The following is a 17,500-nucleotide window of genomic DNA, read 5'->3' as shown; positions in this document are numbered from 1 at the left end:
AGAGTGTCCGGAATAGAAAAAGGGGCCATCATAATAAAGGGAAAAAGGAATAGTCCATGTATTCTGGTTTGACTTTGACTTTGACTCAATAGAAACCAATTTAAATTAAACAATAAAGTGAAGGCAATAATGAGTACGCCAGGCAAGCTCTGTTATACTTTTTCTCTTCCTTCCATGACTTCCTGTTGAAAAGGCATCAAAAGCTTCTTTAGACATGTTCATATCTTTCTAATTATGAAGGTTTCACTTTGTGTTCCTCTTTCCCTTTCATTTCTTGTTACTACCCACTTTCATAATTATTGCGCCATACAACTGTTGCGGTGATTAAGGCCAAAATTTAATGCTGCTGTTAATAAACAACAGAGCCATCAAGAGCATACTACAGCTTCTGCAATATTGAATGTAGGTGAGGTGGTTAAAGTATTATCACCAATATGACACCTTTTAAGTTGATGTCAATTAACAAACGGCTTTGAAAACATCCTGCAGTCACGTAAAGAGTACGGACTCGTTTGATGCACGTATAAGCAGATGCGGGGGGGGGGGGGGGGTTTGCTACCATTGGAAACTTTTGAACATATGAGAACTGGTAATGTTGCTGAATTGTAATAACATATATCCACCATATATTGACCTCCCGTATAACCGTTGGCGTGTATATATATATATATATATATATATATATATATACATATACATGCATATACATACACATGCTGTATATATATATATATATATATATATATATATATATATATATATATATATATATATATATATATATACATACAGCGATATGCCTTCACTTTATGTTTTACTTAAACTAGTTTCCTTTGGTGTCTGTTAATGCACAATAAGGTACTTACAAAAAACATTAGGAAACCTTAATGGTTGTACTTTCAGTTATGAAAGGAAATGTAAAGCTCTGAGCTCATTGCAAATAGTTAGTTTGCTTCTGTATATGTAAGCACTTCCTTGACGAGGACAACACGCAGTGGTTAAATGAAAAGTTAAAAAATTACAGCCATGTTAATAATTGATGACTTGTAATGCTAGTAAACTAACAGCTGTACCTGAATCACTACAATAATACCAATTAGTTACATATAGAACGACTTTTTCTAAAGCATATAACTATTGTTTTTCATAGCAAAGCAAAGGTAAATCAGAGTATGAGAATATGTTGCTTAAAAATTTCGCCAACACACTGGAGGAGCTGAAGTCTTGATAAGCCTTTAACATTGAAGAATCGCCTTGCAAGATCATTTTCAGGTGAGAGGGTTTGCTTCATTTTCTGCCATATATGGCATTGTAGTTAATCTATATAAGGACACAATGTTAGCACAGTAATGGCGATACAATTGTGAGGTATATATGCAGTCATTAACCGATTTAAGGGTGCACGGAATTAATATAAAATGTTCCAATCGAGTCATCAAATATTCTAGTTCGTCAAGTCTGTTGGGATACATTTTTCGTGAATTTTTAATATCGGTTTCAGTAATAAAAAGAAGAGTGTTAGCTGAAGTTGTTATATGTCATATTTTACATTATGCTTCAGTCTGCTGTATATTCTGATGAAACCAAGGCATTGGCAACTAAGCAAACATTTTATTTAAAATCACATGGAGATAGATTTCAAGAAGAGCACTGCTGCAAAATAAGTTTTTGGGAAGGATTTTCTGGCATAACCAGTGGCGTATGAGCCCACTACAAACTGCATGAGCTCCGTTTCTTGGAGTAGCAACAGGCTTGTGTTCCAACATGCTGCAAGGTTCATCCGAACAACGTGTGCAAAGTAACCCACCACAGCAAAAAAAAAAAAAAAAAAAAAATGGGGAGAACCATCGTGGGTCTGCACTTATGATTTAGTACTGGCATATTTTACTTTGTGACATGTATATTTCACTAATTCTTACATAGTTCATGTTAAGCAATAATAAAATTCATCTATATACCGTTTCATACGTTTTTATACAACATATTGACGAATATGTTGGCATTTTCCAAACAAGTATCTTAGCTAAGAATGGCGCCGTTTTGATACCTATTATGGCGCAGTGGAATATGCCGGTATGCATCTGAACTTCAGTTTTATGAGTGACACTGAATGAGTTACAGATACTATCTTTTGTTGGAACACCAGTAGAATAAATACGCTAAGAAAAGCTTAGAAAGAATAATGTGGGTATTAAACTTATTTCATTCTTTCCATTGAATACAAACACTTTACAGTTGGGCTGGATCGTGATGATTTGAAGCGTCTATAGCTGTACAAAGTTACATCCTTGCCTTATTCACTTTACTTTTTGTTGTTGTATAAAACAAACTTTGAGAGACAAGCTAGCGCACGTCAAATTAAATCATTTTATCATTGTTATGGTAAAATCATGAAATCTCAAATAATGTGTTATATATGATGTGTACTGTATAACACGTTACCATTGGTCCCTTTTTCATATTAATGCTCCTTATAAAAAAGTAACACTGTCTTTAACCTGGTACAGTTTTGGACTTCAGATTCAACTTGAAAGTGTTAGAGTGATGACTATCAAAGAACGTTAACAACCTTTCAAAGACTTCAATTAAAATAAAAGACAAGAATAAACATAGCTATGACACTTTTGACATTATTGTGCTACTTTCAAGATTTAAAAAGAGAGAGTAATGTAAGTAAATATAAAATGGAAGTCAATCCATAGGTCACTGACTCGAATCCCATTCTACCCATTTATTTCTTTACTCTTTTCCATTATTTAAACATTCCCTGTCAGTTTTACATGATTCATTTACTTGAATTTATATCAAAAAGCGAAATTTCTTCTCTGGGGCGTGATCGCTGTTTACACTTTAAGCAATCTACTGTTGCAACTGCTGGATGACGCCCAGCTAAATATGGCTTTATAGGGGCCAGGGCCGTAGCAAGAGGGGGGGGGGGGGGGAGGAGCAGGGGGAGCGACTGATTCCCCTTTCAGTGTCGAAAAAATGTTAAAAACTGTCGTTTTTTGGCATGGTATTTTGTCAGTGCTCTTTTGATCTTGAATACTCGTTAGCTCCGTTACCTCGATTTTAATCGTAGTAACATTCTGGCCTACTGATTCAGCTACTTATTTTTGCAGATGTAATTAGCTAAATTTAGCCTATATATAGCCTATTACAAGCCTAAAGTTGGCCACTGTGTAATAAATACATATAGCCTACCTAACCGCACTCGATGGAGTGTCACGACCGTATACACAACGATGACGACAACGTGGGTTTTTATCCTTTCTATGATTCGTCATAAGTTGCTGCACGAACAGCAAGTTATGAAGCAAAGCTAGCAACCGTACGTGATACACACTTCATATAAATAATTATGACACTGCTCAATATGAAAGTTTATATTGCCCATCAGTTAAGTTCGTCAAATGTATTAAAGTCCAGACATTGGAAAATAAACAAGAATCGTCCTACTGGAAAAATTGTAAAAGAGCACTATGTTTGTGTTTCTGATATAATGTGTAAAAGATCGAACATGTAAAAGAATAATTCAAACCGGAAACAAAATATGCTGATAATATGATATCATATGATAATGATGAAACTGGGAAAACATTGCACCAGATTGCATCTAAGGACCATCAATTGTTCAAAAATTTCTCAAAGGGGAGAGGGACACCCCTCCCCTTAAGCCCTTCCCCAATATCAATCACAAAATGTGCTCCCCCCTTGCAAATTCATGGAAGCGGCGCTGGTAGGGATCGCCACAAACTAGGGGCTGGAAGCTTAGTTGGAAGAAAGCTGTAATTGTAAAACGGGGGTCGCTGATTCGAATAACGTTCTAGCAATAGATTTGAGCATAATAAAGGAATAACTTTGTGGTAAGCATATTGGTAACGTTGATTCAGTGGTGGAAACAACATATTGATATGGTACAGTGCAAAAAAGGGAAAAGCCGCTGTATAACTGATGCATTGACCCATATTTGTATATATTCTTTAAAAATAATGAATCAAATGTATGACGATGGTTATTATTATTATTATTATTATTTTTGTTTATTAATTATATTGTGCAATCTTTCTTATTACGGCCATCATTGAACACAATAACAGGCTCACAATGCTGTTTTACACGATCCTATGCTTGTATGGATTACTTGGTCTCACAGAAGGTGAGTAAAAAGAAATTTCGTTACTTTTATTTAATTGTGAATTTCATTTACGTATTATTTAATGGTTTCATATGGTTATTATTGTTTTAAAGATGGAATCCGCAATTCATTCTCTTCTCAATCAAAATTAAGAAGTCATGAATTAGCAAGTCATTGAAAACAGGAATAACACACACGATGGCCAAAAGCCTGTGTGTATTCCAAATTGTTATCACAAGTATGTATTCTTACGATAATTACAACTGTTGTGTTTTATGCTCGATAGGTGTGTCTACATCAGTTCAAAATATCACCGTCGTGCGTGGAAACTCTGTGTTCTTGAACTGCAGTTCCAAAAATAACTCTTCTCGTAAGCCAATATGGTGGTTTCAACGAAAAGTATTTTACGCTGACGGCCTTCCTCCGGAAATGGTTGATAATGTATATGGTGAGGTCACCAATACTACTTTTTCATATCTAAAGATTACGAACTTCTATAGTGGTAACGTTGGAAACTACACATGTGCTTTTGGGGACATTACCATCAAGACCTATATGCTAGATATGAAAGGTGAGTGCCTCGTTCGATTTTAATGTATGAAGCAAAAGAGGATATAGGTTTTTGTCTACGCTATATATACTCTATGAAGTATTATATACCAAAACAAATGACAAGAGAAAAAAAGTTGCGTTGGAGATTAGAAAAAGAAATCCTTTAGTTGTTAGCTCACTAATACCCAGAGAACATTCATTTTATGTTTTTTTTCATTGTCACAAAGATGGATAGTTTCTCCTATGTCAGCTGGGCCTATCGATGTTAAATTCACACATGAAATGAACGAGTCCAGCAGCATCCTCCCTGAAACACAATTTTCAACAATTTGTCCAAGATATGGTTGCATGCTAAAGCTTGTTGCCAGATAAGTCATGTATTAAGGCTCAGTGAATATAGTTCATTGTATTTCATCGATACACATTTTCCAGTAAGGCTGCAGCCTGTTAAATATTTTATCATTTAAACAAAATTACCATATATTATCACACAGAATCCTAGTAGTTTGTGAGCATATATGTTGTGAGCAATTATAAAATGCCCGGTTTATTAGACACAGATTCCCCTTCCTCTTCTAAAATATTTTTGGTACTAAAAGCATGATTTTGTTCAAAACAAATAACAGATTCAGACGTTAAACCCGTTTAGCATGCACTTTTCGCCCTCGAGTTTTTTCTTACTTTTACCGATGTTTTCTTATGTAGCACTATTTTCGGTCCTCTTTATATAGAAAATGGGCAAAAACTAGGTACGTATGTATTTACCAAAACAAGTCAAATTACCCAACTTAAACTAATTTAATTGCCCGAAAATTTTGTTATCGATCAAATTTGTCCCCGTTGCCCTTGTTTTTACGGGTGCGGGGTATGGGGATAGTTTTACCCAAAATTAAGTGGATGCATCCGGTTTGGTAAAATATTTGCCAAACTTTTTAAGATTTTAGAAATTATGGATCAGCCACTTAGCTTTAGGTTCCTCTGTTGGGAATGTCAAATATGCTTAGAGTGAATGTTGACGTTAGTTTGATGAGTAAAGGCTTTCCTCTTGATTTTAATATCTTTCTTTTATAGCAAGCAAAACAATAATTTTGTACTTCTGTACATACGCAAGGAATGTATGGAACTGTCCGACCTTTTCAGCGTAACCATATTCGAGCATGTTAGCAGGTTCTTTTTAGTTAGCTAACGCTAGATCACGAGTAACGACAGCGCTGTAATGTATCCTGCTTTAGACATTACTACAGTAGTAAATTGAGTTAGGCCGATGAGCTACAGGGATTTGTGTTTCTTTGGAGTTTTACTGAACATCATGTAAACACATCCCGGGAATTAATATCGTAATGAGACTGTCGCAGTTTCTATCTTGTACGACCTTTTTAGGCCTACATATTATATCACCCATAGTTTTAAAACGTGATTTTGATGTCGAACTATGTGGGGCCCATATATGTTGGCAGGGGTGGTGGGGGGGGGGGGGGGGTTACAGGGCATTCGGTGCCGTTGATCCTGTTGCCCCGTCCTAACTGATTACAACCGCTAACCCTTTTCTATTCGCAGATCCAACGATAACTCTCCTCTGTAATTCGGAGATATGTCCATCTTTCTTAGACGTGAACGAGTCAACAGACCAAAGCTTCCAGTGCTACAGTGATCAAACTCCACTGCAAAGAAAATTAACATGGAAAATCAACGATGAAACTCCATCTTCAGATAAAGCTAAATATAAACTTATCGGTCTCGATATAGATGTTATATCTACATTAAATATAACAATTTTTAAATATGGCATATTCATATCATGTACTTTGGGAAATACATCAAAGAGCGTGTCTTTGCAAGGTAAGTTTGTCTATCCTAATTGTTTGATTTATCTTAGAAAATGATATGTTATTCATATTTTTTCACTTGTTTTCTGTACACCTGGGACTGCTGGAAAGGGTTTTATTATTGTAAAATATGTAAAACTGTGGTGTTTTTTCTCTTTTGATACAGTAAATAAATGGAAAAGTGGTAGGTGCTTTCTTTTCATGTTCTATACACAAATGGGCTTATTAACATATCACGGAAGCACATTTAGTATGGAATGGAATGACAAACTACTAACATGGATTCGACTTGACCACGGTTTAACCTATAAATTAATAATTAATAACAATAACTAGAACAGTGGGAAAGAGTTAAGAAGGCATGCTCTCTACGAAAAAATGGTAGTGTATATACATTGGCTGAGATGACTTTGTAGGAACAACGCACAGAGGCAAGATAAATTAAATGAGTCATTTGTTAAGTTACTTATTGTTGAAGAAAATCTCGAGTAACCCATAACAAATATAGGTGCCAATAAAGTATACAAAACACAGAATGAAAACACATGTACTATCATAGGAGTGCTATATGGTAAGTACTAATATTGGCTGAAAGGTCAACAACATTTAGGTATTAGAATTGTTTATGCTAACTTCGAAAAGCAATTAGTACATCGGAAAAACAAATGTAGGTTTTTAGAATTCTGAGCCTGATAATGCGATTAAAATTTGCACGATGGGTAAATCATAGACCTTGACTTCATTTCATTTTGCTTTTCACTGAGTGGTTCTCTGTTGTTTGATTGCTGTTTTTTTTCTCTGTAGGCATCTCTTTTAAAAGTTATAAGGGCTATAATTTGGAAGTTTTAATAATACTAACCCTATTGTAACACTATGAAATACTAATTAATCGCTGCGCTGCACTATATTTATTTTGTTAAGAGTTGGTGCATAGAGTAAACCATTGATGTCCTATACACATTAACTGGACTTTATAACGAAAGTATAGGCTTCTTTCTCCTTTCTATGATATATATATCTTTCCACGTCGAACATCATTTACACATCATATTCAAATTAATGCAAATCTGGTTCATTTCATCCATCCCACGGTGTTTCTTTTGATGCTAATAAATATCATTTTTAAGTTAAGTGTTTGCTGTCTCACGTTTATGTGAACAGAATGTGGATAGTTAACAAGTGATGACTAAATCAACAGATTATCTTTGCACGTTTTTTGCCTTTGTGAGTACATTTACAACTATGATATCTACTTACTTATAGCGCACGCTTTACAAAACTATGTTTTATATAATAGAAGATTTATATTTTTTTTCATGGTACGTTTCGAAATTAATGCTACAATATAATAATCGTGAACAATGACAAGTAAGCATAATATGTACTCGTTGTCTGAAGTGCCTAGCAGTTGTGATACAAGTAGAATTTTTCTTTATATGAGTAGGAGTTTAAATATGCTCTTTGCGCGACTCTGAGTACTAAATCAAGCAATCGTATCTACTTATACCAGTTATGCGAAATGACCCAAGTAAGACAACGAGAATTAGATCCTGGTTTTGCATTTTCTTTCCCAGTGGAGACATACGGCACAAAAGAATTACTAATCGTTGCTACATCAACTTCGGGAGCGCTTTTAGTGGTTATTGTACTGACGGTATGCATGATAGCGATATGTAAGACACGGTTCAGTAAGTATACAACGTGGTAGTTTCGCAAGAACAGCGCTTTTGAATTATAATGCGTATATCCTTTCGACTACGCCTATTTACCAGTTGCGCTGAAAACAATACCATATAGTTAGCCTTTAACATGAAAACAATGAGGTTAAAGAAAGGAAATGTTTATATTTATAGGGCGTTGTAAGTTTCAAGTGACCATTGATGAAATGACAGTAATTATAATGAATGAGTAACTTATTGCATTATTTCTGGTTACGGGAATACAACATATAACATGAAATTCCATTCAAGCAAGTAAGTGTGTACCTAACTTCAGTTTATTATTAATATTTCCTTGTTTTACAGCTATATGTATGAAGCCAAAGATTTTAATGAACGGTAAAGCTGCACGGCAATACTGTCTTTAAAGTACCAAGATCAAATTAAATATGTTTGAATTTGAAGATATAAAGTTAGATTGTTTGACTGAAATACGACAACAGATGTATCTATTCCAGATAAAGTCCAACGTCGTATGGGCTCAGTAATTAATCGCCATGATTTACACACTTTACAGATGTACCTTTAGCCTAGTCTGATTAGCATATTAAAGAGGATTAAGTTGTCATTTTCATTGGATATTATGCTAATTAACAATTGATTACACTATTTTGGAACAAGCAAAACTTCAAAGAGTTCGCACAGAACGTTGTGCGTATATCTTATTACATTAAGACCCAATAAACTAATTGCGAGTTGACACATTAGTTAATATATATATATATATATATATATATATATATGTATATATGTATATATATATATATATATATATATATATATATATATATATATATATATATATATATATATACTATATATATATATATAGTTTGAGTGATCTTATATCACCCAACATAAGTCTCGATTATTGCACTCAGGATTCTTTCTCTTTTGTCCAGGAAATGACATGTATGGACATATCTGATCATTACATGGTATCATACGATGTAGTTAGTTTATTTACCAACATCCCACTTTTTGAAACTGTTGATATTGCAATCGATGCCATAATGCATAACAATCCAGGCATTGATATTGAAAGGCGGGATCTCCAGAAACTATTCATGTTTGCTACCTCCCAAACGCATTTTTTTTATTCAATGGTAATTACTATGATCAAGTGGACGGTCTGGCAATGGGTTCACCATTAGCACCGGTGTTGGCAAATCTCTTCATGGGTAATTTGGAGAAACAATTTCTGAATGATTCATCTGCCCCATCCAAACCTTATCACTACCGCAGATATGTTGACGATATTTTCTGTCTTTTCCGAAATGATGGTGGAGCCATCAATTTCCTTCAGTTTATCAATACCCGGCACCCTAACATAAAATTCACTATTGAGAAGCAAAAAGACAGTACGCTACCTTTTTGGGATGTGCTTGTCAGCAACATTGGTCATTGCAACACTTCCTTTTATCATAAGCCCACGTACTCAGGGTTACTCAGTTTCATTCCGTATTCTTACAAAATTGGTCTCATTAAAGGCTAGTGGATAGCATGTACAAGGTCAACAACTTTTGGAAAGGATTTGACCTAGACCTAAAAGGACTTATGTCCACACTCGGCAAAAATCAGTTCCCCTCTCACTTAATTGACAAAGTTGTGAAATCGTATGTACAAAACAAGGTGTCACCGGAAAATATCATTGACCCGGTTTCTCACATTACTAGATTTTACAAGCTCCCGTACATTGGTAAATTTTCTGGTCATGCTCAGAACAAAGTTAGTTGATCAACTCGCATTGTACAGACATTGATATTAAATTAGTGTTTATCTCATTTAAAGTTCGAAATATGTGTGTAGTAAAAGACATGATTCCATCATACCTTAAATCTCGTGTGGTCTATAAATTCATCTGCACAGGCTGTAATGCTTGTTGTATAGGGGGAACCCATAGGCACCTTTCTACACGGATTTCTGAGCATCTAAAAACCGATAAGAATTCACATATTTACAAACACTAAGCTAATTTCCCAACTGTAAGCGGCTATGTGACAACATCTCATTCAAAATTATCGACTCAGTTCCCACTAAACTCCAGCTTAGGATCAAAGTAAGCCTACATATCAATTGGGATAAACCTAATCTCAACAAACAGCTTGACTGTCCAGTGTTATCTTTGTTGAGTTAATCTACTTGTCCTTGTGCGTTATTGCTAGTGTACATTTGTTTGCTATTACTTGTTCATTTTGCGTTTGTAACCTGATGATGAAAGTCGCTACTTTCGAAACATGTCGTTCTTTATATATATATATATATATATATATATATATATATATATATATATATATATATATATATTAAGTAGTTTGCCTGGCGAACTGAACATACTCGATCTAAATTTAACTTCTTTCCTAACAGACTCTTGGCAGTATCAAATCAACGGACAAGATCACCAGCAAACGTACGCACAATCTGTAAACTATGCATTCGAATAATGATAGCATAAAATAAGTAACAAATGAAATTTATTCGTAACGCTATTGAAACTAAAAATGGATAACACGAGCTTATCTATCAAGTAGCAATTAGTAAACTTATTACGATCCGGCATTGAAATTAGCTACTGTACTTTCAGTTCTGCTAATGAATTAGAAGATAACAAAACCATTAAAGATACATGTAAATTAATCTATTAAATGCGCTGCAGAACTTTCAACTGATATTTTATCGGTAAAGAATTGATTATGTTAACTTTATTTGTTTCTATTAAGAAGCTTCACTTTCAAGTAGCAATTAGTAAACGTATTTCGATCCGGCATTGAAATTAGCTGATGTACTTTCATTTCTACTGATAGATTAGAAGATAACACCACAAAAGATACATGTAAAGTGACAGTACAGGGTTCACTGAAGAATTTTTTCAACTGGTATTTAATAAGTAAAAAATCGATTATGTTTACTTACTTTTTTTAATTAAGAAAAATACATTTTCAAAAATTACCGAAGTATCCTTTTTATAATCCAGTTCCATCGTACATAAACACCTGCTTCAATGCCGGGAAAATATTAATCATAGGAACACGACGAAATAGGAAAGAAGATAAACAGTGCAATATAGATAAATAACATATAATGTTCATATAATTGTTCCTTTTAGAACTATAGAAATGCCGAGCCGGCGTAACGAAGAAGCAATATATGAAGACACAGGCATCATTTATGGAGACGGTGGTTCCTTTCCAAGTGAAGAAAAAGATAGTGCTAGTTTCCATGGTAAATGTGAATGTTTCTGTGTATGTGTGAGGTGGGAAGGGAGGGTGGGGTGGGGGGGGGGGCTTGGCGGTGGACCTGGTTTGTTTTTTTACAACAAATATTTGAGTTTCGATGATGATTACCGTACATACATGCTTTCTATATTACTCAGATTATGATCTCGTCGTAGATACAAAACATCAACTGAAAGACCAAGTACTTGAACGGGACATGATTCACTTTATCTCCAGTTTGAACACTTCAAAAATTATATTACTATGGAAAGGCAGCGTCGTGTTACCCCAGGGTAGTAAAAAGGATGTTATGATATCGTATGTTGATGGTATGTTTAACATTTACTATGGATTTAAAAAAAACTATTTTCATGATAAATCATATAAATAGTGCATATGAATACATTAGCAGTGTTATCAAAATCAATGCAGAATACCTTTAACATTGGCAAATGTACATTAAAATCTGAAGCAAATGAATATATCTGACTACAAATATGGTAACTTTTTCATGAAGTACAATTTTATGCCGAAATTTGTCAAAGATAAAATCCTAACGTTCAATACCAATATCAATTGCTTCCGTATAAGGTTACGTGCAATGTAATTTGGTGATTTGGTAATTTGGTGTTGACTTATTTCATGATACTTCAAGTTAGTGACGAATACATGAGCCACGAAGATAGAAATGTTTAAACGTTATACAGAATATGGACCACATGCTTATGTTACACTTTATCGATACTTAAGTAAACCCAGAGTTAGAAGAATAGTACAAAAAGGCTCTTAATTCAAGATTACCGTGTATTCGTGGAAAGGATAGGTTACGCCATGCCTGACCGGTTTCCCTTTTTTAGGTCCCTGGGTTGGGGTCCCAAGCAAGGCAGGCTTCGTTTTATCAAAGGGCGCAGTTAATTTTTGTGAATATTGTGTATGCGCAATGGGATGCAGTGCAAAGAGCCATGTTATAGCTTCTGAGTAATATATATATATATTGCCTTTTTGTACTATTCTTCTAACTCTGGGTTTACTTAAGTATCGATAAAATGTCACATAAGCATGTGGTCCATATTCTGTATAACGTTTAAACATTTCTATCTTCGTGGCTAATATATATATATAACTCTGGGTTTACTTAAGTATCGATAAAGTGTAACATAAGCATGTGGTCCATATATATATAACATGTTGTACTCCGTAATTATAGGAACGTATGCTAAAGAGGCAAAACAATATGTTTATTAAATGCGATATCATTAATAGATCCACTTTTAACCTTATTCCTCATTTGATTAGTTTTGAAGGCCTTCTAGTTCCGAGACACTTATCCCGGGCTCTGTTTCAATGGTTAATCCTACTCTTATGATATGAACGAAATGTAAAAACTTTTTCAACTATGAACTTCATTTTTTTTGCAAAAGCAAACGCTTCTGACGAAACCAAACAACTCTGGCAGAGCTGTAGTACTCCGAAACTGTCCATTCCTGATCATACCAACCTTTTACAGACGATCGGGTATTGTAAGCATGGAGGTAAGATGCTCACTTCTCTGATTTGTGAGACAGCCAGTCTTTATATAGGACAATGTCAAATGTTATAAAAGATTGGTTCAGGTGTTTGACATATCTATTTCGTAAGAAAGAGCACAAAAAGACAAAAAAAGAACGGTGAAAAAACTACCATGATAGCATACACTGTTAAGGAGATATGTTTTGCAGATATCAAAATTTTTCTGAAAACGACTGGTGTAGAAAGACAAACTGTGAGGGTGTGACGTCACATCCTCACTTCCTTAACATTTGTGAATATATTTCTTTAAAAATGATTTAACACATTTGAAAATAATATAATCAAAAAATTTTCAGATGATTAATCTTAAATACTTCCTTTGACAAATACGAGATATCCTGACATATCTTTTGGTTGAAAGTCATGAAATCTCACAAAATATTTAGAGAAAAAAAACAAAGACTTTTCAGGAATGTGAGGATGTGACAATACAGCTAGTCAGATTTCAGCATTTTCTACACAATCTGATAAAACTTTACACTTGAATATCTCTTTAACCGAAAAAGATATTTGAACAGTTTCTTCACCATTGTGTTTAATGTATTGTCCTCTTTTATATAACATAAACATGTATGACAACTGAACCAACCCTTTAAGGTATAAGAATGTGGAAGGTAACAAGTATGTACAAAAGCCATTCAACGGATCCATGTCAATCCTACGTCGAAACTCGAAAGTCTGTCTGTTACTTGAACAGGATTGCGATTATTTGACTTTTTTTGTATTTTATTATTTATTATGTTTATAAAATTCTCTTTTGGCGTTTAACAGGTATTCTGTACATAGTATATGACAACTTTGAGATGGCCAATTTAGCCCAGTGCTTGGTATCTGAGAATACCAACTACTCTTCAGCTGCAGGTACTAACTCTAATGATCAGAAAACGGCATATGCCTTCGATATTATAAAGGGAATGGAATATCTGGCAAAGAATGAGGTAAACTATGCTAAAATTCTATTTCCACAAACAATGAAGTAAACACAAACAAAAGCTGTTCAGTTGTTTTTCTCTGTCTGGATTCAATAATATTCTCGTTTGCTACGAAACATTCGATGTGGATATATGAAACTATATTTTCTGTATTCATGTTCAGAATTATTTCCCCCAGTGACGTGTATAACTTGCACTGTGTACGCATGTTATAGGAAAAGACGGTGGATAAACGCGATAGGTGTCATAGATGATTCAATTATGGAACACCAACAAAAAAAAAAGAAAGAAAAAAAAAAGGCATTTTCGTTTGGATTTGGAGAAACCACGAAAATTTCAATTTTTTTTGTGGTCGCATAATATTACATAATATATTTTGTAACTCCTTCTCTATGGAACTACTTTTCTGCTCGCCTGAAACCACTTATTCTGAACTTCCAGAAGTACCAAAGATTGCTACTATTCATAAAGCATTTCAAAAGAGGTTAGGAAGAATCAAACTGAATTACCTATCGCTAGTTTATAACTTTCAACAAGTTTACTCCGATGCTGTTGAGGTTTCCTTACCCACCAGAAATCCGCCTGCACACTGCATGGTTTTATTAATTTATTTATCAGTTAATTCCAGGTGATCAGTGCAACAACCACTATCAACTAACGTATGCTTTTAATACCCTGAAACAGGATAGTAATAAGCCATCAGTATAGCTCCTTGTTATTCTAGAAGGTCAAATAATTTGTTTTCATGCTCAAATTCCAAACAGTTTTTTTTTGCACTGCCAACTTCAAGGCAGATTTCCTCAATTAGATATTTCATTGACGAGTCTGAACCCAGTTGTCTAAGAATGCTTAGGAAAGTCAAAACTTGCCAGAAGGTAACTAAAGAATGTTCAAATTTGTGGCTAATACTGAAGTTCTTTAATTTGTATGTTTAGTTTAACTTTTTCTTGCTTTGTTTTAAACTTCAGTGTTGTCACCCAGGTCTGCGTGCCAGCCGTGTATACGTCAATAGCTTTGGCTTTTGTAAACTCTACGATTTTTGTCTCAGACGGAAAGTGTCGAAGTTTCTAGATCTGTATATCAAGAAGGTATTGTAGTAATTGTCAATGTGGACTGTTGTGATGTGTGGAGACACTTCACATTTGCATGGACTTGTCTATGGTCAATTACATGCATGCAACTGGCACTTTCTATGAAATTATATTTCATATGAAAGCTTTTTATAACATATACAGATCTACAATAACTAAAACACCTGGTTATATAACAAAATGGACAAATGCAGTACTCATAAGGCAACATCTTATTTAAAATATTGTGTAAAATATTTCACAATATAGGATGAAAAGCCTTCAGTGGTTCAAGAAAACAAAGCAACAAATTTCTTCTTACGAGGAATTGAAAATGAAAAGATAAATGGCTTCATAATCCCAGCGAAAAAAGTCCAAATTAATCTTCATTAATTATTCAAATCCAAATGTAAGAATTTCATATTTATAACATCATTTGATTAAGTGACAAAAGAATGGTACATTTGAAAGGACATTTCGTATTTAACTGTGTTTATTTAATATATTTAATTATCATTTTCGCGAAGAAAATAAGAAACACAAACCAAAAACGAGCAACTTCTTCGGACAACATTCTTTTAACTTTGATGTAGGACGCAGACACGAAATGGATATTACCACCTGAAGTCAGATCGTCTAGTTCAACATACCAAGCAGCTAGCGATGTCTGGGCTATTGGGATTATATTATTGGAAATATTCTTTGGTGGTAAGTTACAATATTTCTAGTTCGCAAGAACTTCAAGAGAGGATAGACTGCTTATCTAAAGTAAAAAGCGTATGAAGGTAAATGCATAAAGTATGAGAGGGCCTGAAGATTTTATCCTACCGGAATATAGTGCTGAGTCAAACAAACACTGTGAAAGAAAGGGTTTCTTGGCATAGCTGATGACAGTAATGGAATAAATATATCAAACTTTAATGAAAAAAAAAGTAAAAAATAAAAATGGTAGGAAATAAGTTGAATGCCAAATGCTCTCAATGATATGTTGTATTAATACTAAATGAAACTGCTTCAAATGAACATTTTGTTTTCTTAGGAATATGCCAAATCTGTTATTCACAGAAGAGAAAATACACTCTTTTCATATTTGCTTTTTCATGAAACCTTGAATTCAAATAAACTTCAGAATTTACTAGAATGTTCCTACTGCATCACAATTTAGGAACAATTTATCAATACAACTGTAAAGGAAGACAACGCTTTTGGTGTGTCATTACAATGACACCACATGACCGAGAGTGAAATTAGTAATTTCTCAATGACGGGTTTATCTTGCCAAAATAAGATCAGATCAAACAAAATGTATTTAGAGTTTGGAAGAAGAGAATTCCTAAATACAGGGCAGAGCACACATATTTCAAGTGCTTATTTACACCCTGGATTGTAATGTAAGAAAACACCGCCTTAAGCTAATGACCTTATGCCTGCCTGCGGAGCATCTCTTTCATAGTGGTTTAGGAAAGTTGGTCAGAACATGAAATTCATATCTCCATCTTCATCTTTATATTGACTTCTCAGGGTTAGACTCACTGCGTAGAAGCATATCACAGGGTGAAGTGAATATGCTCAAGAAAATTAATGCTCTCAGCCAACAATGTAACTATCCTGACAATATGTAAGTTACTGGACATCTAATGAACAATGTAAATATCTTATTCATTTACGATACCGTTACTTTGTTGTTACTGCTTAAAAGGATGACTTAAGGCTCAAAATTCATTTCGATGTGTTGCGGACCGTGAAAAGCCACTGTTATCAGTCCAGGATGGTTTCCTATATAACACTTTTAACTTTTGGAACATAACCCTTCAAACCTGCTGAGGTTAGTTAAGTAAAGTGACAGGATTATACAGTATACTTTAAACAGATCATTCGGCCCAGTTCCTCAGATGGTCAAACATAAGACTGTCGTGGCTCAAAGGAAATGTTTATAATGTATTACACAGTTTCAAGGACAAATGGTACTTAACACCATCCAATGATGCTTTGTTGTTTGTATACATTTAAATACACATATTTTTCTTGGTAGAGTTGTTAGAAGCTATTAAACAATGGGTGATATATAAAAATTTACGCTTGTATCGAGGAGCCGATGACATTATCAATGTAGATTTAAATGAACATTTCAGAGATACGGCATATTTTAAATATTTTAAAATGTTTAAAGATGAATATTTTGAAAACCGGAATAGTTAAAGAACATCACTAGCACCTAACGTTTCTTTATTGTCGTAAAGTAAATGCTAACATATCAAGTCTGAAATTTTTCATCAATATTTGCATCAATATTTTAATATGAAGAAGACAGAGTTTGATCTACAACAAGTTATTTCACAAAAAAAAACTTTCTTTCAGGTGTTCTTTGATGAAATCGTGCCTAGCTACAAAATTTGAAGATCGCCCTACAATAAGCAGTATCAAAGAAATATTTGACAGAATTACAACTGCAGCAAAAAACAAGGTATAATGGATGCCTGCTC

The 17,500-nt window shown here is 34.1% G+C and overlaps 1 protein-coding gene across 10 annotated transcripts in view; it reads left to right on the top strand.

Moving 5' to 3' along the window:
* Positions 1 to 17,500, top strand: part of LOC139961266 (fibroblast growth factor receptor 2-like) — an 80,206-nt gene that overhangs the window by 1,063 nt on the left and 61,643 nt on the right. For 2 of the 10 annotated variants that reach the window (XM_071960353.1, XM_071960352.1), the window contains exons 2-7: positions 1,151 to 1,272; positions 4,098 to 4,156; positions 4,422 to 4,706; positions 6,245 to 6,526; positions 6,680 to 6,697; positions 8,088 to 8,201. In XM_071960353.1, the coding sequence (XP_071816454.1) occupies positions 4,105 to 4,156; positions 4,422 to 4,706; positions 6,245 to 6,526; positions 6,680 to 6,697; positions 8,088 to 8,201 (751 nt within the window). In that variant the 5' untranslated portion in view covers positions 1,151 to 1,272; positions 4,098 to 4,104. Of the gene's footprint in view, positions 1 to 570; positions 590 to 865; positions 1,273 to 4,094; positions 4,157 to 4,421; positions 4,707 to 6,244; positions 6,527 to 6,679; positions 6,698 to 8,087; positions 8,202 to 8,537; positions 8,571 to 10,598; positions 10,642 to 11,337; positions 11,454 to 11,604; positions 11,776 to 12,867; positions 12,979 to 13,786; positions 13,954 to 14,915; positions 15,036 to 15,610; positions 15,726 to 16,538; positions 16,636 to 17,375; positions 17,482 to 17,500 lie in introns of those variants that run through there. The other 8 variants (XM_071960360.1, XM_071960361.1, XM_071960354.1 and 5 more) reach the window with 8 other exon arrangements.

Source organism: Apostichopus japonicus, chromosome 20, assembly GCF_037975245.1.
Source record: "Apostichopus japonicus isolate 1M-3 chromosome 20, ASM3797524v1, whole genome shotgun sequence".
NCBI lineage: Eukaryota > Metazoa > Echinodermata > Holothuroidea > Aspidochirotida > Stichopodidae > Apostichopus > Apostichopus japonicus.
The sequence above is the reverse complement of the archived record's forward strand: the minus strand, read 5'-3'. Positions and strand labels throughout refer to the sequence as shown.